The sequence below is a fragment of the Drosophila hydei genome, unplaced genomic scaffold (assembly GCF_003285905.1).
Source record: "Drosophila hydei strain 15085-1641.00,03,60 unplaced genomic scaffold, DhydRS2 tig00000063-arrow-pilon, whole genome shotgun sequence".
Lineage (NCBI taxonomy): Eukaryota > Metazoa > Arthropoda > Insecta > Diptera > Drosophilidae > Drosophila > Drosophila hydei.
Window position 1 is genome coordinate 3110165 of NW_022045657.1, and position 18538 is coordinate 3128702.

The 18538-nt window shown below is 39.3% G+C and overlaps 2 protein-coding genes across 2 annotated transcripts; one reads left to right on the forward strand and one right to left on the reverse strand.

The window, feature by feature from the left end:
• Positions 1-1857: 1857 nt before the first annotated feature.
• Positions 1858-4148, reverse strand: LOC111604895 (intraflagellar transport protein 56). The gene is made up of 5 exons (XM_023323135.2): positions 4111-4148; positions 3877-4029; positions 2941-3819; positions 2120-2580; positions 1858-2056 (listed from the first exon to the last, which is right to left on the reverse strand). Exons 1-5 carry the CDS (start codon positions 4111-4113, stop codon positions 1858-1860), a joined length of 1695 nt encoding a protein of 564 aa, XP_023178903.1. The 5' UTR covers positions 4114-4148.
• Positions 4149-13562: 9414 nt separating this feature from the next.
• LOC111604865 lies at positions 13563-14809 on the forward strand. Its single transcript, XM_023323100.2, has 2 exons — positions 13563-13752; positions 13814-14809. The coding sequence occupies exons 1-2, from the start codon at positions 13675-13677 to the stop codon at positions 14552-14554; spliced, it is 819 nt and encodes a 272-aa protein (XP_023178868.2). The 5' UTR covers positions 13563-13674; the 3' UTR covers positions 14555-14809.
• Positions 14810-18538: the final 3729 nt, after the last annotated feature.

An 18538-nucleotide genomic window follows, 5' to 3' on the forward strand; every position in this document is an offset into this window, starting at 1 on the left:
AAGCAAAGATTACAAAAAAATTATATAAATGCATAGACAAAACGAAGCGATGAAAAAATGAAAGCCGCATCTGTCTTTAAATTTAATGCAACTGTTCTTTAAATATTTGTTCGGCTAATTAGCAAAAGTGTTGCCAAAAAGAAGAACAAAATAGCCAAAAAAAAGTACAGTAATGCTCGGGAAAATGCTGCGCCATTTCCGGTTTATCTCTACTTTGTAGCAAAGCCAATTAGACAAAATGGCTGCGACACATTTCCGCTGGTTGGCCCGCCTCATGCGTTCGGTTGAAGTGCGTTCTTTGCAGGGGGCACTATCACAATGTTGCAAAGGTTGAAACATAAAGTAGGAGTCATAGGCGATACTCTTTAAGATGTTTAGTCGCTTTCAATTCTTCTATGTGTGCACTTCCTAATTGTTATCGAATAGTAATATAGGCCAACAATTATTGATATCAATTTAGCAATCAAGAATTGGGTGTACTATTTTAATAGTTTTGTCACTGTGAATCCTAATTTGAAACTAACTTTTTAGGTTGCCAAATTCATAACACAAGCTACTCTCTAAAACCTCTTTTAAAAGCATCGTTTTTTAGTTACTGAGTCTTGTTGGCCAGTGCAAATAATGGCCAGTATTAATTACTTTTTGCTATTGAATATTTAGACTTGATTCTTGTTCTTTATAAGGAAAGTAAATGTTATATTGAAATATAAGACTTTTAAGTTTTTGTAGTTGATTTAAACTAATTAGGCTAAGATATTCTAACTACTTTAAATATTTTGCTTTTCTCAAGGAGAGTGTATTTAAGAGGCGTTGTGTCAAGCACAGATGTCCCTTTTTGTTGTCGCCTATTGAGCATTGTCCTTGTTGTTATTACCGACACACTTTCGCATTTGCTAATCGCATTAATTATGCGCTGCTTTCAGTTGCTGCTGGGCCTTTTTAGCTGCAGGCAAATGGCCAACAAATTGAACAAAGGCAAACTGCAGGCGAGGCTAAGGACAGGCCGAGAGTAGTCCAGAGACTGAGAGCGAAAGAGAGACAGAGACGGTAAGCCTGCTTACATTTCAGATATAATTGCCTCACTTGGGAATTGAATTGAATATAACAGCATCAGGAATAGCGAATATTAAGAGAAGATGCCATTTTATTTCATTAATTATCAATTAGTTAGTTTTTTGATAATAATTAGCCAAGATTTATTAAGTGGCTGTGGCTGCCAACTTCCATCTTCAACTAACTTTTGACAAATTCATATTGAATTAATTAACAGCTGCACTTAATCAAATTGTGCGGCATAGCGTCCGATACAGTTTTGCGTAAAATTAGGGGCGACATTAATATTCAAAGGAAATTGAAGAAATATTCACTCAATAAATATTTACATTTTAAGTGGTTGATTATAAATTGTTAAGCAGCTCCTAATGCCACTCTGAAGGACTTCCACAGCGAGTTGCTGTAATAACATAAGACAGGATATATGACAGTAATATAACAGTATTATAGTTGGCTACACTGTCTGTGAATTATAATATTGCTGTAGTTACTAACTTCTCTCTATTCGTGTTAACAGACTTTAGTATATAGAAAGTTGTTATCCTTTTTGCTTACTCATCCTAAAAGATGATGAAAGTAGATGAACAGCTTTTATTAACATTTGCTCGATGTTAAAGTGCTGTTACGTAACAGTAATGTGCTGCCTGTATGTAAAACAACAGTTATACGCATAATTTTTATTAAAATACAAATTTATTGATTTAAAAGAAATAGTACAAAAATAAATGATAAACAAATTAATACGCAGTTAGAATAATATTATATATAGGCGATTATAGATGTAGATGTATATTCGTATTGCATTCACTTGAAACTACTTATATATTTTCTAATTGTCTTAATCATTGCATCTGCCTGTGAATTCGATGATTCACGCAGTAGGCCAATTACCTCGGAGATGCCTCCAGTTGGGCGACCCCGTTGGGCCTTGGTTGCCATGGCATAAAGCACACCGGCACAAGCGCCGCGCTTGCCCTCCCAGTTCTCCGGGCTGGGATCGAGTCTGTTGAGGAAAAATATACAATTTTGATATACCCTAAGAGAGTTACTTACTCTCAGTACTCACTTCTCAAGCATGTCGAATGCTTTGGCAGCCACCCAGAACTCCTCGCACCTGTAGCACTCGTTCGCAATTAGCTGCAGCAAAAGGAATGCTTCAGCATTTGTGTCTCTTGTAATAAATATATTCCATGCCAGCTCTGGATGGCCGCAGTGTATATGGCATTTGGAGAGGATCATGCAATAGGTATGCTGATTCTTTATGTCCATATCGCTGATCTGAATTAGCAGCTCCTCGGCCTCCTTGTAATAGCCCGTGGCGCATTTAGCCTGGGCGAAATTATAGTTGAATACGTCATCGTTTACAAAGTAACTGCGTATAGAATTCATGTAGACGAGCACCTCCTCGAACTGTTCGTATAGAAAGAATGCCGAGGCCATGCTCTGACGTCCGGGTATCGTATCACATTCTGTGGCTGAGCTGCCCACAAGATGTAGATTTTGCTGTGCCGTTTTGATGTGCTCCTTCTGTAAGAATTTTGGATAGGAATCATGCTACTTAGGATATATAATAAGTATGCGAATTCGAATTAATAGTACCGAAGCGAAGTCAAGATAAGTCTGGGGCTATAAGTGAATACATCTTTAACTATGAAAGACATTTTTTTAAGAAGTCGACGATGGTGCCACATATGAGTTGATTATCTAATCTAATAAATGTGGATTTGGTTAAATCAACTGTCTTTTGTATATACTCCTAGCACTGAATGTATGCAACGACTGTAAGTTAATATAACATGCATTCAATTTCCATAGTGGAGAGCCTAATTAGTTATCTCTGAGTGTTGCCACTCTATCAGTCTATAATATGAAATGATTAGCACTTACCGAGCCCAATTGTTGACCGAGTGCGGCATGCACCACGCCCTTGAGGATATACTCATGTGGCGATGTTGGTTGCAATTCTTTCATGAGGGCATGCGCCTCCTGCACATCGCCCTGCTTCAAATAATAGATGGCCAGATTTAGGCGGGCCTCGGGCACAATATTGAGTAGAGCAGGCAGCACTCTGAGTGCTCCCTCGCCATTTCGAAATACCACCAAATTGTGACGTATCAAATCCGCACCGAATGTCCCGTTGTCAGCAATGTTTTTGATCTCCTGCTCAGCGACGCGTCCGCTGAAGAGTCGAAAGCGATTGCAGGCCTTCAGATTGATGGCAATGGTACTATCGCTGTGCTGGCTTAAATACACATCGAGCACCTCCTGCGACATGTCGTAGTAGTCCAGCTTATAGAAGCACAATGCCAGATACACGTTAATGGCCAAGTAATCCTTGTTGTCGACCAAGACCCGCTTATACACATCGATAGCCTCCTGGTAATGGGCGCGCATATAGTGCATCGAGGCGAGGCTTAGTTGCTGCTCAACGCTGGGCGTGCTCAGCAGCATATCCAGAAGGTCTGCCCATTGCTGATCGTCGCCCAGCTTGTGGGCGAGATGGAAGAGTAGACGCTGCTTCAGCGGCGTCTCGGCAGTGCCTTCCATTAGCTGCTGTGCCTCCTCGTACAAGCCCAAATAGAACATGCAGACGGCTATGTTGAGGTCCAGCTGGGGATCCTTTAAGGCCTGATATTGATTCAGGGCCTGTTGATAGTCGCCCAAATGGAAATTGCAATAGGCAATCCACAGATCGATTTGTTTCTGTTGCTGTTCGTTTTGCTGAGCCGTCTCCTCGCCCTCCCCGTCCTGCTCATCGTTTGCATACTACTTAGAAAAAGTTAAGCTTACTAACTTTAGATGTAAGCGGTATTTGTCGCTTACCTCTAAGAAGGCTCGCGCACCTGTATAGTCACGCCTGATGATGAAATCCTCTAATGTTGCCGGTGCGGGGGCTTTGCGTTGCTGCTGTTGCATGCCACCGCCGCTTGCCACATGCCGTGAGCTGGCTGAATCCGTCTTGCCACGTGAAAGTATCTGTGCGAGTATGGAGCTCAAGTAACTCAAAGTATCTCAAGCATTTCAAGTATCTTTTCTATGTTCAGCTGCATTTCTTACCATTTTTTCTTGCCTCGAACTTTGCTGCTGGCCTTTACGTGTTCTTTTGCCCACTTTTTATTTTCCCCTGTTGTGTTGTCTTCGTGGCGCTTGGTTACCGTTCCGATTACGGTTATGGTTGCTTGGCAACCAACATTGCGTCGATAAAGCAGTTCCCACGCCCGACTGCACCCGCAGCCAACTGTTGCTGTTGCTGTTACTGTAATGCGTCATGCAAATGCTATTCTCAATTCTTGGTCGTGTTTTCACATCTTACTTCTGTCCTTTTTCTTCTTCTTTTTTCTTTTACTTGTTTTTGAATTACTTTCCTGCTGAAGCGTCAAATGCGTTATGTTTACACTACACAGCAACGCCTTACTTAACTTTGTTGGATTGTTTGTGCTCGGCTTAAAAAAGGTTCTTTGCTCTATAGACAGTCAAAGCTCAAGTTGATATTTTCGAGAGCATTTAACAGTTAAGTTAAACAGATATTTCAACGCTTTTTGTATTTATTAAATGCCCAATTTACTGTTAATATTAAGCTTTGCTCTTAGAACAGTTTAACATAACATAATTATAGCTGTTATTAACAAAATTGTTATAAATATTCAAGCCTGGATACAAAATAACAATAATATTTTTATGTGTATATTTATACAATATATTTTAGCATGATATAGTTTTTTTTAAACAAATAAATGTTTTTAATTAAATTAATACCTTAATACCTTTTAATTAAATTAAAATACCGCAGCCTCATGTAAATGCTAATGCTAATATCAAATCAATGTTAATGTCAATTGCTCTGTTATGTTTACATTATGTTAATGATCCAGATCCATGTGGGATTCATTTATTGTACAGAAAATGTTTTTTCACACTTGTTATTATATTTGTGGATTACCTATCAAAAGCTCCCAGTTGCAACTACATTCATGGCTACCTTTGTTCGCTTGTTAGGGTATGAAAATATATGGGTATTTGTACAATGGCATTTCCATTTGTTGTTTTCATATACCATTACGAGATTTCACTTGCATTCCACTTAAGGTGAGTTCAGCCATCCAGAGTACAGCTACAGTTATGTCAGTGGAGTGCATTGTTGACACATTTGCTTTATTTATAAGGCGTACGAGCTCATAAATATGCACTGAGCCTGAAGGAAAATGCGTGAGTTACGCATACTTACACACATATCTACTTACATAACTCTGTTTGCCGTGCCGTATGCTTTGCTTATAAAGTATTTTCTTTAGTTCGTGCTGATTATATATTTTCAATATCTGCTGACATTGCATTCGATGATAGCCACCTGCAGCTTTTCTACGCTTTATTGCAAATATGTGCAGAAAATCGTATTGAGTGCGGAAAATCTTCTCAGCGACTATTTGCGTAGCAGGGCTTCAAATTGGATTTCTATAAGAATGCATTTCAATAAATGTTTTAAAATTGAGATAAAATACAGGAGTTACATTAAAGAAAGGAAGTCTTGATTTGATTTGATATGGAATTGGTTTAAATAGTACTAAATTTTACTAAGCATATAAGAGAGCTGAAATTATCTTTTCTGATAAATAATTACAAAAAGTAAAAAAGGGACATTAAAAAACGATTCTTATCGATTTTTATAGAACTGAAAGAATGAATCGATGACTGAAAACCAACTGGATCTGAGCTTACTGCAGAGCCTACATACGGACTAAGTCTACTGGGAAGTTGATCCTGCTCAAGACTTCGATCATATTTCCTTCTGAGTGTTACCAACATTTTAGCCAAAACATCATAGATCAAAGTTCCGTTTGCCATGGTATCAGAGCATAAAAATATTTACTTTAATTCTTGTAAATTTTTTTGTTTGCGAAATATATTTAATCTAAAATATTTAGCCATGTTGACTGTCGACCGCAACATGTCAACGAGAATTGAATGTAAAAAGCTAGATAAAAATGAAAACAATCTGTTTGCTGCCTATAACACAATAATACGATGCACAGCAACAACAGCAATGGCAACAACAACAACAACAACGCCGACGACAACAACAGCATGAACGACAATGTTTGATATACAAATGCGGGATATTGTGGAAACAAATTTATTTTCAAGTGCTGCGCAACGGTAACGAGTGCTTGAATCATTTTAGTTGCCTGTTCCACGGAGCACAGAGCTGCCTATGCCGCTGTGTGTTGTGTGCTGTGTGTTGTGTATTCAGGGCGCGCCTTTGTTTATGCTACACTTTATTGCGCTTTTGCAATTTCGCGTTTCCGTTTCCTGTCAAATCAGCCATAAAAAGCAAGTCGTCGCCCCGTGACACCGCGCGCCTATTACATTTCGCAGTCGAATAAACAATGCCAACATCATTTGCACCTCCTTCATTATGGCGCTCGTTATTTGTCAAACAAATAAACATCAGCAAGGGGCCGAGGGCGTAGCAGGTCGAAAAGAGAATTTCGCACTTGGAAGGCGTGACAGAGCGACGTGCCACACTACGTGCAATTGTTTCGCTCGGCCATGATTTTCCATCATTATCATTGCGCTCGTGTTTACATTTTTAGAGCAGCTTCCATATACGGCGAATCCCCAATACAATACGGCAAGACGAAGCAGGCAGCGTACGGGGGTTTGGGGCAGGCTTTCTTCAAGCAAGCGGCAAGTGACAATTTATTGTCATCTCTTCTTTGCCTTCGCTTGATTCACGCTTGTTTTATTTCTATTTTGTTTTGTTTTGTTCTGCTGTGTTTTTATATATATTCGAGTATTTGCATTGCCTCTTTTTGTTTTCATCTAGCAGTTGAGCAAACTTGTTTTCCTCCTGCTTAAGTTTTTCTTTCTTGTTTTGGCAAAGAAAAAATCACATGAAAATTGCGAACTTGCGAAATGAAGTGCAAAATTTAAACGGAAATTGAAATGGCAATGACAGAGCTGAGATTTTTCTTTTTCGCTCTCTCTTGCTCTTTCTCACTTTGTGTTTTCCCTTGCTTGCCTCAATTCGTTGAGGGAGCTCATGCTCCCTCACGCCCATTCGTCGTCAGCTGCATGAGAGATTTTCGCTCCGAAATAAAGTTGAGGAAAATGGCGATTTTCTCAAGCGAAAACTAAACACTCGAAATGCGAAAATAAATAAGAATGGACATCTTGGCGATTTATTGTCCACGATGCTGTTGTTGCTGTGCTGCCGTTGCCTGTCCTTAACTCCAGCTCAAATGTCGCATGCCACTGAAGCATGCATAATAACTGGATTTCTCCACAAAGAAATAAACAAAACACAACAAAATCAAGTCAAGTTACCATAAAAATTACAAATTGCAGTATGATAAAACACGTGCCAAGAGATATTTCTTACTATCTGGCTCATAGATCAAGCACAATGCAAACTTGTTTATTGGCAATTAGCTAAAGCTTTCAATAGCAAAGACAGGTTCAAGCGAAAAGCTTTCATTGACTGCAATATCTTAGGCTTTTCTGTTCAATGCAGATATGTATAATATAATATATATATATAATATATATAAATCAAAAGCATCTCCTCGAGCTACAAATAATATTCTATAATATAAGAACATACTTTTTATATATCAAAATGCATATTCTGGTGGCAAAAGCTCTTAAAGTTTTTGAAGCTTAATTATAAAACAATTATCAATACATATATAAACTTAGGCATTGATATCTTTACGCCTCTTAATATTCCTTTTTCAGTATTATAAGACCCAGTTATAAAAGCGGCTTAAAGCCTTCAAACATGTTTATGGTATTAGCCAAAGCTTACATAAAGATAATTACTATTTCAAGTAGAGAGTAATGAAAATAAAGTCCACCTCGAAATATATATCCTAGCATACTGTACTTATTAAAGCTTAACTAAAGCTTAAAGCTGTGCTACTCAGCTAAGATTAACCTTGAACTATATTTCAAGTTTATATAGTTCGAGATCCTCTTACACCTTGAACTATATATCCTTGCATAGTGTACTTATTAAAGCTTAACTGAAGCTTAAAGCTGTGCTAGTTCGAGGATCAAGATCCAAACTGTCAAACCTCAAAGTAGCAAACTAATGATGCGTAACTTTTACTATTTGACAACTCGCTTCAAATATCAACTAGGAACAGGGCAAGTGACACTGAAGGGGCAAGCGACACTGAAGGGGCAAGCGCAGAGAACTACATTTCGGGCAGGCAACTGTTTGCAATTAGGCGCAAATAAACTAAATTGTTTTGTGGCTTGGGTGTTTTCGCCTAATTCGAGCCATTTTCAAATTTGTTTAACAAACGCACACACAGCTGTGACTACCAATCAGGCACACTCACGCACACACGCTCATCCCCTTTGTGCATGGGGCAATTGCATTATTGGTAAAATGTTTTTGGCAAATGTGTGAAATATTTTGGTTGGTTTTTGCCGGCTGCCCTCTAATTTGTGTATTTTGTGCGATTTGGCGCATTTACATATTTTAATTAAAACACAAACTTTGCATTTTAAGCCCGAGCTTGAAGTCCAAAATCAGAACTAAGAGCACTCTCATCTGTGGATGACAGTTGTTCGATCTATGTGCTGTTATTATTTTCTAGTCATTCGTTCTATACCCTGGCCTGATACGAAGAGAGTATAATCAACATTCATATTTTAAATATAATTTTAAATAATATGTACCATAAATTTTGTTTATAAGACGTTTGACTTGATGTTAAACAAGTTGACTTCGATTTACTGTTTAATATTTTTGACATGCCCGTGGGCTTTTGGTTATATTAATAAATATTTCAGCAGCCATACACACACACGCGCACACCCACGTACCGATAGACAGACAGACATAGTTTACTGTCTCCTAAATATTTAAACGCAGCATCAGATCGTAAAAGCAAAATGTATGCAAAGTGCATGTCGAGCAGCAATCGAGGCGAGGCTGTAAAAAAAGAATGCAACGTAGAAGCCGAGCTGGAAAATTAAAATAAATAAAAGTAGACATCGAGCAAAGGCAGCTAGAAGGAACTCAGGCACAGCTGACAGTGCATGCGAGTGATCGACTAGAAGATACGTTGTAAAGCTAAATTTCGTGTAGGCATTAAAATGATTCAGATTTTTTCTGTGAAAATAACAAAATAATAAATAATAATAATAATAAAATAGTAGTGCGGGCCCTACAGAATACATAAAAAAATTATGAAAAATAAAGATATGCTCACTTTTAGTTTAGAACATAATTAAAAGAAGAGAATTGCAAAAGATCTTGACGAGAAATGCATTGAAAATCGACTATTCATAGAAATATTAGTGCTGGCTGTAAGTAGTTGAAAAATAGATAAGATAATTATTTGTATTTGTGGAAATCTCCACAGAAGACCTGTACGAAACATGCTCTGCCTAGATCTTGGCTGCTGATGGATTTAGCGAATCGATGAATGGTACTTAATACTTAACACTTCATTTCTTATAAATTATTATACACGTATCACTTAATAAATCGTATTTTCCCCACTAACAACAGCCTTCACCGCATTTCAGCGTACCTCATTGACACAATTTATGTTTACAGGGTACAAAAAAATGCAACAATATTGAATAAAGTTAGTACCTGTCGAGCTGTTGTGCTCCATCGTATGCTGCCTGTTATACATATATACAGATATATATATATACGCATTTATACTTGTATTTTTACTCACATTTTTACTATTACGAGTATTTTGCTAGAGCCGGCGGTGCAAAGCAGTCAACGGGATTCACACCCAGAGCACCTAAAGAACCATGCATGAAATAGTGTGCAGGTGCAAGACTGAGCGCGTGTGTGTATGTGTGTGCGTGTCTGATTTCTAATATAAACGGAAATATGCAAACATTGTGTTGGGCACATTCCTTCACGTCTTTTCACGGCTTGCCACTAACGTGGAGAAAGGGCTTACATACATCTCGTTGAATTGGCGGAATGTTGACTTTATCAGCAACAAAATATGTGCAGAAAAATGCGAGCTTATACAGTAATTAATAAGTTTCAAGCTGCAGCTTTAATTAAAGCTCACGCTCTTGGCAGTTGCTCTTCACTCCAACTCTTGTCGAGTTATTCTTGAATAAAGTACACAACGTGTCCAAATGGTTTCGGTGCCAAATATTGCACAATCTCCGGCTGCCTCTCTCTCCTTATCTGTCTCACACACTCACAAAATTGCTTAATTTCATGCACAGCCCTGTTATTGGAACCCATTTCCACGCCCCCTCGACCCCATTGGCTGCCTTGCGACTCTTATGCCTCGCTGCATGTGCGTTGCCTGCTAGCGAAAACAAATAAAAGCAAAATGCGCCAAAGCCGCAATAAGTGTCTGTCTGTGTGTGAGTGTGTGTTTGGGCAGCATGTCTTGCGCTATGCGGTGCCACGCCCACACAATCAAGCGCCCATTTATGCACTAATTAAAATTTTATCGTTAAATCTTGTTTGCATGCATTGCAACAAGCGGCATGTTGAGCCCCAGCGACGGTGCTCTTCGGGTGTAGCGACCCAGCCACCCTTCCCTCCCAACGCCATCAACAGTTATCGGCCCAAGCTCCGACATTTCAGTCACTGCCATAACTAACCGGGCTGGCCCCGACGCTCCTCCGTCCCGTCTACCTACTCAAATGTATGCAATGCGCACATTTTTCGTCGAAAATGTTTGGCAACAGTTATTTGCACTTCCGGCGCTTGCCACATCCAAATATTCTCACACACACGCACACACACATCCACACAATTGGCTAGTGGCATTTGCATGCATTTAACGCTTGCTACGAAGCATTTTCATATTTTATTTGCTTTTCGCCAGTCAAATACACGCGCACAATTCGTTTCCGATAAGTGCTATAGCATATCTTTCAAGTGCTTTATGGCCGGGGGGTGGTTGAAAGTGGGAGGAGAGGGAAGTCGCTTGAACCGCTATTCAGTTAATGCTTACACGCTGTTAGCTTAGCAAATGGTCAAAGGTCAGCAAATTTAATATGAATTGCATGCAGCCCGCTGCCTGACAATTTGAAAATCCTAGAGTTTTTGTCAGCTTTGTTTAGCCGGCAACTAATTAAATTATATACACAAACACACACAGGAAGTGCACTAAAAAATGCAATTTTTAAAAAATGAAAACCTCTATAAAGCACAGTTATATAAACTGTGTGCATAAATGCGGCAAACTAACTGACCGAAAAAGCGCTAAGGCAAACTTTTCGCGCTGTCAACTTTTTTAATTTAATCACAAATACGCTGCGTATATGTAATTTTTGTGGCTTTAAGTGACAACTGTGTGTGTTTGGAGTGTGGTCAAAAATTTAATTAAAATGTTTCACCAGCAAAAATTTCAAATTCAAATTTCAAATTGCATGCAAAATGAATAATTGAATGCAATGCGACCAGTTGAAACCAGTTTGACTGCTGTTTCGAGTAATTTTTTGTCAGCTTCTGTTAACAAAATTGAAATGCTGCTTGCTCCTCTCTGTTGTCAGTCAATTCGCTCTGACAGCTCAAATAAATTCTAAATGCCCCGAAATATATTCAAATATTTGGCAGATTCATTATTTAAATGCAATTACATCTACATACAAATAACTGAATTGAATATTTAAAGAGCTCTGTGTGGTGCGCTTTTACTAATCGTTTCTGTGGCCTTCTAAGTAGCTGTTAGATAACAGCATGATAACAGCCTTGAACAGCTGTTTACATTTGAAGCTCTGCCATTATACATTTGCATGTTATATTTAGCTTGGGTCTTAAATTATTTAAATATATTTAAATAAATATAATTAAATAAATATTTAAATAATTTAAAAATAAATTTACATTAAATAGCTGTAAGGAAAATATTGTAGCAATTAGGTCGAGTATCGATTCGTAAAATACTTATCATATTGCATTCAGTTGTTTTATAATTTTTTTTTATAATTTAACTGCACATCCCACTCTAACAGTTAGGTTAACAGCATTATTTAACATATTCATTCATATACATTTTATTAACATCAACATAACACGCGAATTATTATACCCTAAATCCATTGCAAATGGAAATTTAGGATTCAGAATGTATATAACAGGCCGAAAAAGGCGTGGCAAGCCTCATAAAGTTTGTATATTGTCGACCAGAGCTAGGAGCTGTGTGGATCTAGACCTGACCATTTGTTCGTCGATATAAACTATACCATCTTTTGAATTTTTTATACTGCCCTCTTCTCCCAAAGAAATAATAGTTGCATTATTAAGTTCCCATAGTGCAAAGAGAAGCTTAGAATGATTGGCGTATCAACTCTTTGCAGCGTTCAGGGTATCTGCACGTCGAGCAGTCTCTTACTGTTTGTTGTAAATGATTCTACACTGTTTTTGTTTTTGCTTTTCATTATTTATTTCGCAGCGCTAATATAAAGCCTGACAGAGCCAGACACAAGCAGACCGCAAAGAACGCGCAAATTGGGTTTCAATTGGAAAGTAATTTTAAACAGTTAAACATTTTGTAAAAAAATCTTAATCAGTATTTAATTTAATTATTCATACTCCATATATATTTTATTTTTATTGGAATTTTGTATATAATTTCTGGCTGTCAATGAGGCTGGCTGATTCGTCTTAACATTGCCTGCGGCCAGCAAGCGCTGCCAATCTCACTCTCTCTTTCTCTCTCTCTCTTATCAGCTCAAAAGCTAAGCACTGCCACGCCCATTTTGTACACCACTTGGGCATCCTAAAAACTTATTTATTACCTCTGTTTAGACTTCATATAATGCTAGCGTTGATGGCACTTGAGCAAATAGCATTAGCATTGTCTTTGCTCCGTGCCCGGCTGGGTTATTATTGTTGGCGTCATCTTGTAAGCCTGAGACATTTCCTTATCAGTGCCACAGGCCCCGAAGTGGTAGATGAAATGTTTTCCTTGGTTCGCCACTTGGCGGGCCGCTGCGCTTGATTTGTGCGCCTCGTGTGTGTGCGGCGGGGAGTTTGTCTTCTGTTTTGTTTATGCGCCTCGGCGTATGCTGTGAAAATTACATATCTCTGGCATGTAGTTAGCTGCATTATTCTACTTGTTGTTGTTGTTCTTATTGTTGTCTATGAAAACACAGATGAAGCTGTGCTGGCAACAGCGTGAGCAATCTTTGAGTGCTCGCAAAGAGTCGAGAGTCGAATAATATTAGCTTTAGTCTGTTGCGATGGTTGTGGATCTAAGCCTTGTTGATTTTAAAGCAGCTTAACATATTCAAATTACAGTCTTGTTTTTCGGCTTGTATTTAGCTACTCTTCGACATATTCACTAGTGAAATATTCTTTACTTTATTCTTATTCCTTCATTCTTGATTTTCATTTGAAGTTTACCAAAGAGAACTTGACTAAGCAACCTATCTCTCTAATGCAATATATTTTGATAGTACTTTTGTAGTCGAGAGTCTTTCAAATAAATCTACCGGAATTCTCGATAATCTTCTTAACAGCTTTTTAAGTAAAATATTTTTATTACGCTCGAAGCAAGCTTAGCTTAAGGATATTTTTTTGTTCAAATTTGTAAGCTGAATGAACTTTACATATTAATTAAATATTCTTCTAAATTATTGTAATTATCGATATAAATCGATATCAAAATGTGCGAACCACATCGCAGCTTTATATCATCCAATCTAGTGGAGAGTCTACGATGTGACAAGCCCAATTATCCGAGTGTAAGCAGTAGCCACAACTTGAACTTTAGCCTTTGGCTCTAAATGTCGATTTTGTGCACAGAAAACGACGATTCAGATCAAGAAATCGTGGGTGCGCCCACGGTTCATGTTCGTCTTTGAGAACGGTGATCTGAATACGGCTGCCCACTGTCTGGCTGAGAATATGCATGAGCCGTTCGAGCCCTTCCCCATTGCCAGCGTGGCCGTGCAGCAGTCGGTGCGCGAGGAGTTCATTGCGCGCGTTAAGGACCGATTCCATCAGCTGGCGCCACATGTGGCGCTGCATCCGAATTTTGAGCGTTCGCAAAAAGAGCTGCAAATGGGAGGCATTAAATATGAGGTCGCTTCCAATGAAAATGCACCGGCCATTGCCAGTCCGATCATTGTCACGGACAATATCACCCATCTGTTCTTCAGCACCACGCCGTCGGGCGTGGTCACTTTGAAGAGTTTCGAGACCGTAAATGAGGCATCTCAGATCTTTATCAAGGAGCAGCCGCCATTCGATGTGATACATGTGTTCGATGAGAGCATCGTGACTGTTTATGAATTGGCATCGCGAATCTCTGGCATTCAGTTCTACGTTAACTGCATTGAGGTGTGCTTACTGCCCATTCTACCGTTTTATGGTATGCGACATGCCTGCAGCAAGCTCTACGATGGCTATCACTATGAGACCCTCGAGCTAGGCGCTTATTGGCGCATTATTGTTTTCCCCTATAAAACATCGTTTGTGAGTCGCTGCTGTTGTCCGCCGGGTGAATGCATTTGCTCACTACAAGCCAACAACTGCTGCGATTAAACTTCTTAGTTCAGTTTAGCGAACATTAAGACAAAAGACCAACTTGACTTCCGGACTGGCTGATTCTGTTAACTATCTCAAGAAGTTAACAATTGTGCGATTGGACTGACAACACATGTGGCACATCATTTTCGCGGCTGTTGGTTTCCAATTTAGTATTACAGTAGACATCAAATACATTGAACTGGCATTATATTTGCTTAAATTTAAGTGTTATTTTGTGTGGTCGATAATTGTTGTATATAAGGCATAAAGATCGCTAATGAAAATTGCTTAATATATTATATAATTTTAACTAAGTGTGTGTAAAACTCTTCGATATAATTTAAGTTAACATAACTAGAGGTTACTTTAACATAATACTGCTAACAGTGCCATAAACTGTTAATAAAAGGTGGAGCTTTGCTTAATCCAGTTCTAGTTACGAAACGAAAATTAAATATAGCTGCAAAGATAGAGCAATAAAGCTTATTAATTTATATCAATATTTATATATTGCCCAAGCTATATGAGTCTTTCGCGGTTAGAGCGCACTGTACTTGGCCTCTGGCACTATAATTTGTCTGTATTTATCAGTCCGTGTCTGTGCCTTCCGCTCTGGCAGTCTCAGCTGCTTGGTGCACATACATATGTCGCCGACTGTTTGGCTTTTATTAAAACTTCGCACCGCAAAGTACGAGCCGTTCGCAGCAGGAATCGAGCAGTGGCTGCTACCAAAAGGCAACTATTAAACTGGCAGGCAGCCATTAGTAGCGTCTGCTGATGCGACTGCAGCAGTTGCTGCTGATGCGGCAGCTTGTCGCCAGTCATCGACAGTTTTGGCATTTTATGTGCCAACTTGTTAATGAGTTTGCCTTGAAGAGCGGAAGAAAGCCGCTTCCAGCAGGCCTAACTGCAACTGCAATCTTCCAACCGTCAACAGTTTTTGGCATTGAAAAGCAAATGTTGTTGCACTGTCTGACAACTGGATGTCTTTCTGTCCATCTGTCCCTCTGTCTCTCTGACAGTCCGTCCGGCTGTTCAGTTGTAGTGTGACTGTCTGCTCAGTCGTATTTGTCAGTTTTGTCTGCATTTGTGATTTGAGTTTGACAGATTTTGGCTATGCTTTAGCGACGTCTGCTGCCATTTTATAGTTTTTCCGGCTATAAATGAAAAGCGCAAAAAGAAAAAGCGAAAACGAAACGAAAAATTTAGTGTTGTTTCGAGAAATGTTTTCAACAGCATTTTGTGAGCATTTGAAGGATGGGAGAACTTACTCGGGTTAGCTAAATGCTATTGGAACTCCATAATATTTTTAGTGTTACAAGCTGTGGTAAATCTAAATATGGAGTTATATCTGAGCTTAACATAATTGTGAGGTGTCGAAATCTTTCATTTATAGAAGGCTACAAAGTTTGACGAATTTGCAGAGTTTCTGCTTGCCAAAACTCTTGCAATTAAATATTTTATGAGTGGACTGTGAAAAGGCTTAACACAGCTGTTTATTTGTTTGCCCGGTCGTCTGGCATTTGGCTATAAATTGTTATTTATGTCTGGTGTTGGCGGGCGTAGCCACGCCCACTTGCCAAACAGGATGACCGCCTGCGGCCGTTATTCTATTAAGCTGCCGAACTTGGCCAAATGTTTGACCATGTCGCGGCTCCGACACTGCTACAGATTTTTGCTATATTTTTATTTATTTTTTGTTGCTTCACTAGTTGTCAGTCTATCTCTATCTCTGTCTCTCCCTCGATGTGATGCAACAAAAGCAAGAACAACCGCAACGGACAGTTGTCAACGTTTGCAGTTTGCTGCTGTTAACAGTTGATGTATGTGTTGTTTGATGTTGTTGCTGCTGTTGCTGTGGTTGTTGAAATGCGGTGTTGGGCCTTGGGGTCTAATAGAATTAAAGTGCGCTCGCCTTGGGGTCTTTATCCAGCGATACGCTTCTTTAACTTGTTTAACAGGTTCAGCTTCACAGATTGTTGGTTTTCTAGAAAAGTTTAAGCGAAAAGTCGGCCAGACTACTGTAGTAGGTGATGAAAGCTGATGCTGGCTTCAGTGCTGTGCAAGCAGTTCATAAAATTCTGCAACTATTTTCTTTTTAATGTACTTCCTCTGAAATTTGTATAGAGCTTGCGGCACTGACACCAATCGCAGTTGGTCAGGAAAACACGCAGCATTCGGCAACAAGAACAACTGACAATCAATTCAAAGCCACAGCTCTAAAATACACGAACAATGCGAAGCAAGCGCACAAGCGACCGCAACAATTTGAAAAACATTACCCATACGCCATGGGTGACACACAAAACATTGCAGCAAGACAGCAGAGAATGAAAGAGAGAAGAGAGAGATGAATGCTGTGGGATCTGCACGGAAATAGAGGCGCTTGTGGTACAGTGAAAACTCACTATGGCAGCGCAGTGTATTTTCAACACCTGCTGGTCAAACAAATCGTGTTCATCTCGGTACAAACACTAATTTCGACAAGGTGCAAACAAGCTGACGTTTCTCCGAGTCTGGGGATGTGAATTCCGAATAGGTAACAGGAAAACAACACACACACACAAACATTTGAATGTCACGTGCAGCTAGTCTGGTCGGAATTGTGTCTGTGTGCTCGGGCCTGTCGACGACAGATAAAATGCTTTTTTGAAAAATGTAAAATTGCATTTGTAACCGCATTTCATTAGAGAAAGGAAAGTCAAGCATCAGGTACCAGCAGCAACAGCAGACAGTAGTCGTTGGCTGCGGCACGTAGTCCAAAAATGCCATTGGCCCAACACAAACAGCAACTCGCTGCCGGCAACGTGCAACATTCAAACTGCAACAAGGTTCGCGACAGCGCAACCAGCGTCACGGTCAGCGACCAAGCAACAGCATGGGCCCCAGGCGAAGGCAGAGCAGCAAGTGGAGAGGCGTGCTGGGCTCGGTTGCATGTTACAGCTGCCATTTTTGTTGCTGTCGAAACATAAACATGGCTGTCTGCTGTGTGTGTGTATGAGTGTGTGTGTGTGTGTGTGTGTGTGTGTGTGTGTGTGTGTGTGTGTGTGTGTGTGTGTGTGTGTGTGTGTGTGTGTGTGTGTGTGTGTGTGTGTGTGTGTGTGTGTGTGTGTGTGTGTGTGTGGGCAGGCGTTTAGGCTTTAAATAGCTGCCTAAAATGTTGATGCGGGCGTTCGAGCAATTTGTGTGTGCGTGTGTATGCTGCATGCAGCATTGTTCGGGCAGTGGGTGAGGCAACGTATGATTTGATAATCGTTCTAAATCATGCAATTGAACGTAGCTTATAAAACACTCCTGTATAGTCAGTGCGAGTTAAGTGATTTTCGAATGCATGACATTCTGGCTGTGTTAAATGAAAGATGGAATGCAAATCGGAATATGGATTGAGCGATTGCTATTGTTCTATAGTTATTCAAAGTGATTGACAAGCGAGCGAAGCTGATATTTAAATTGGTTTTTACTTACTACTTTATTAAATATTTATTCGTAATATTATTGAGATGCTTTTGGTAACTAGAGAAACACCAACTGCGAGCTGCCGACCAATCAACTCGGTTATATCAGTTTTTGTGCTTCTCAGTAATAGAGTAGCTGGCTAGCTGGCTTCCCAGCATATTTGTTAAAGTTTTGTTTAATATGTCAACGAGATACGAAGCCCTTGAGTTGCATACACTGAAGTATGGCGATAGTTTATGGAAGCTTCTCTTTATTTAATTAAAGGTATTAACCTAAGTAGGTTACATGACCCGACGTCTTTCAAAGACAGCTCATCCCCTGAAGACTGCTGTGGTTAATATCAAATTTATTTATTCTTGCTCCAAAGAGCATCACTGTTTATTTAAGTATGTATTAAATGTCTTATTATTAGCATATAATAAAAATGGAAATGACTTACAATATAAAAATATATACAAGACAAAAAATTACTTTGTTAGATTTAAGTTGGTATTGAAAACACTCATCCTTAAGTTCATCTCAGGGTAAGTTGTTTATGGACAA

Bases quoted from the DNA above. Each gene is read 5' to 3' on its own strand.
- LOC111604895 (XM_023323135.2), bottom strand. The intron at 3,820-3,876 runs GTAAGCGACAAA...TTTTCTAAGTAG, and splicing joins GTGCGCGAGCCTTCTTAGAG to TATGCAAACGATGAGCAGGA. The intron at 2,581-2,940 runs GTAAGTGCTAAT...AAATTCTTACAG, and splicing joins TCGGTCAACAATTGGGCTCG to AAGGAGCACATCAAAACGGC.
- LOC111604865 (XM_023323100.2), top strand. From the start codon at position 13,675: ATGTGCGAACCACATCGCAGCTTTATATCATCCAATCTAGTGGAGAGT. The intron at 13,753-13,813 runs GTAAGCAGTAGC...TTTTGTGCACAG, and splicing joins ACAAGCCCAATTATCCGAGT to AAAACGACGATTCAGATCAA.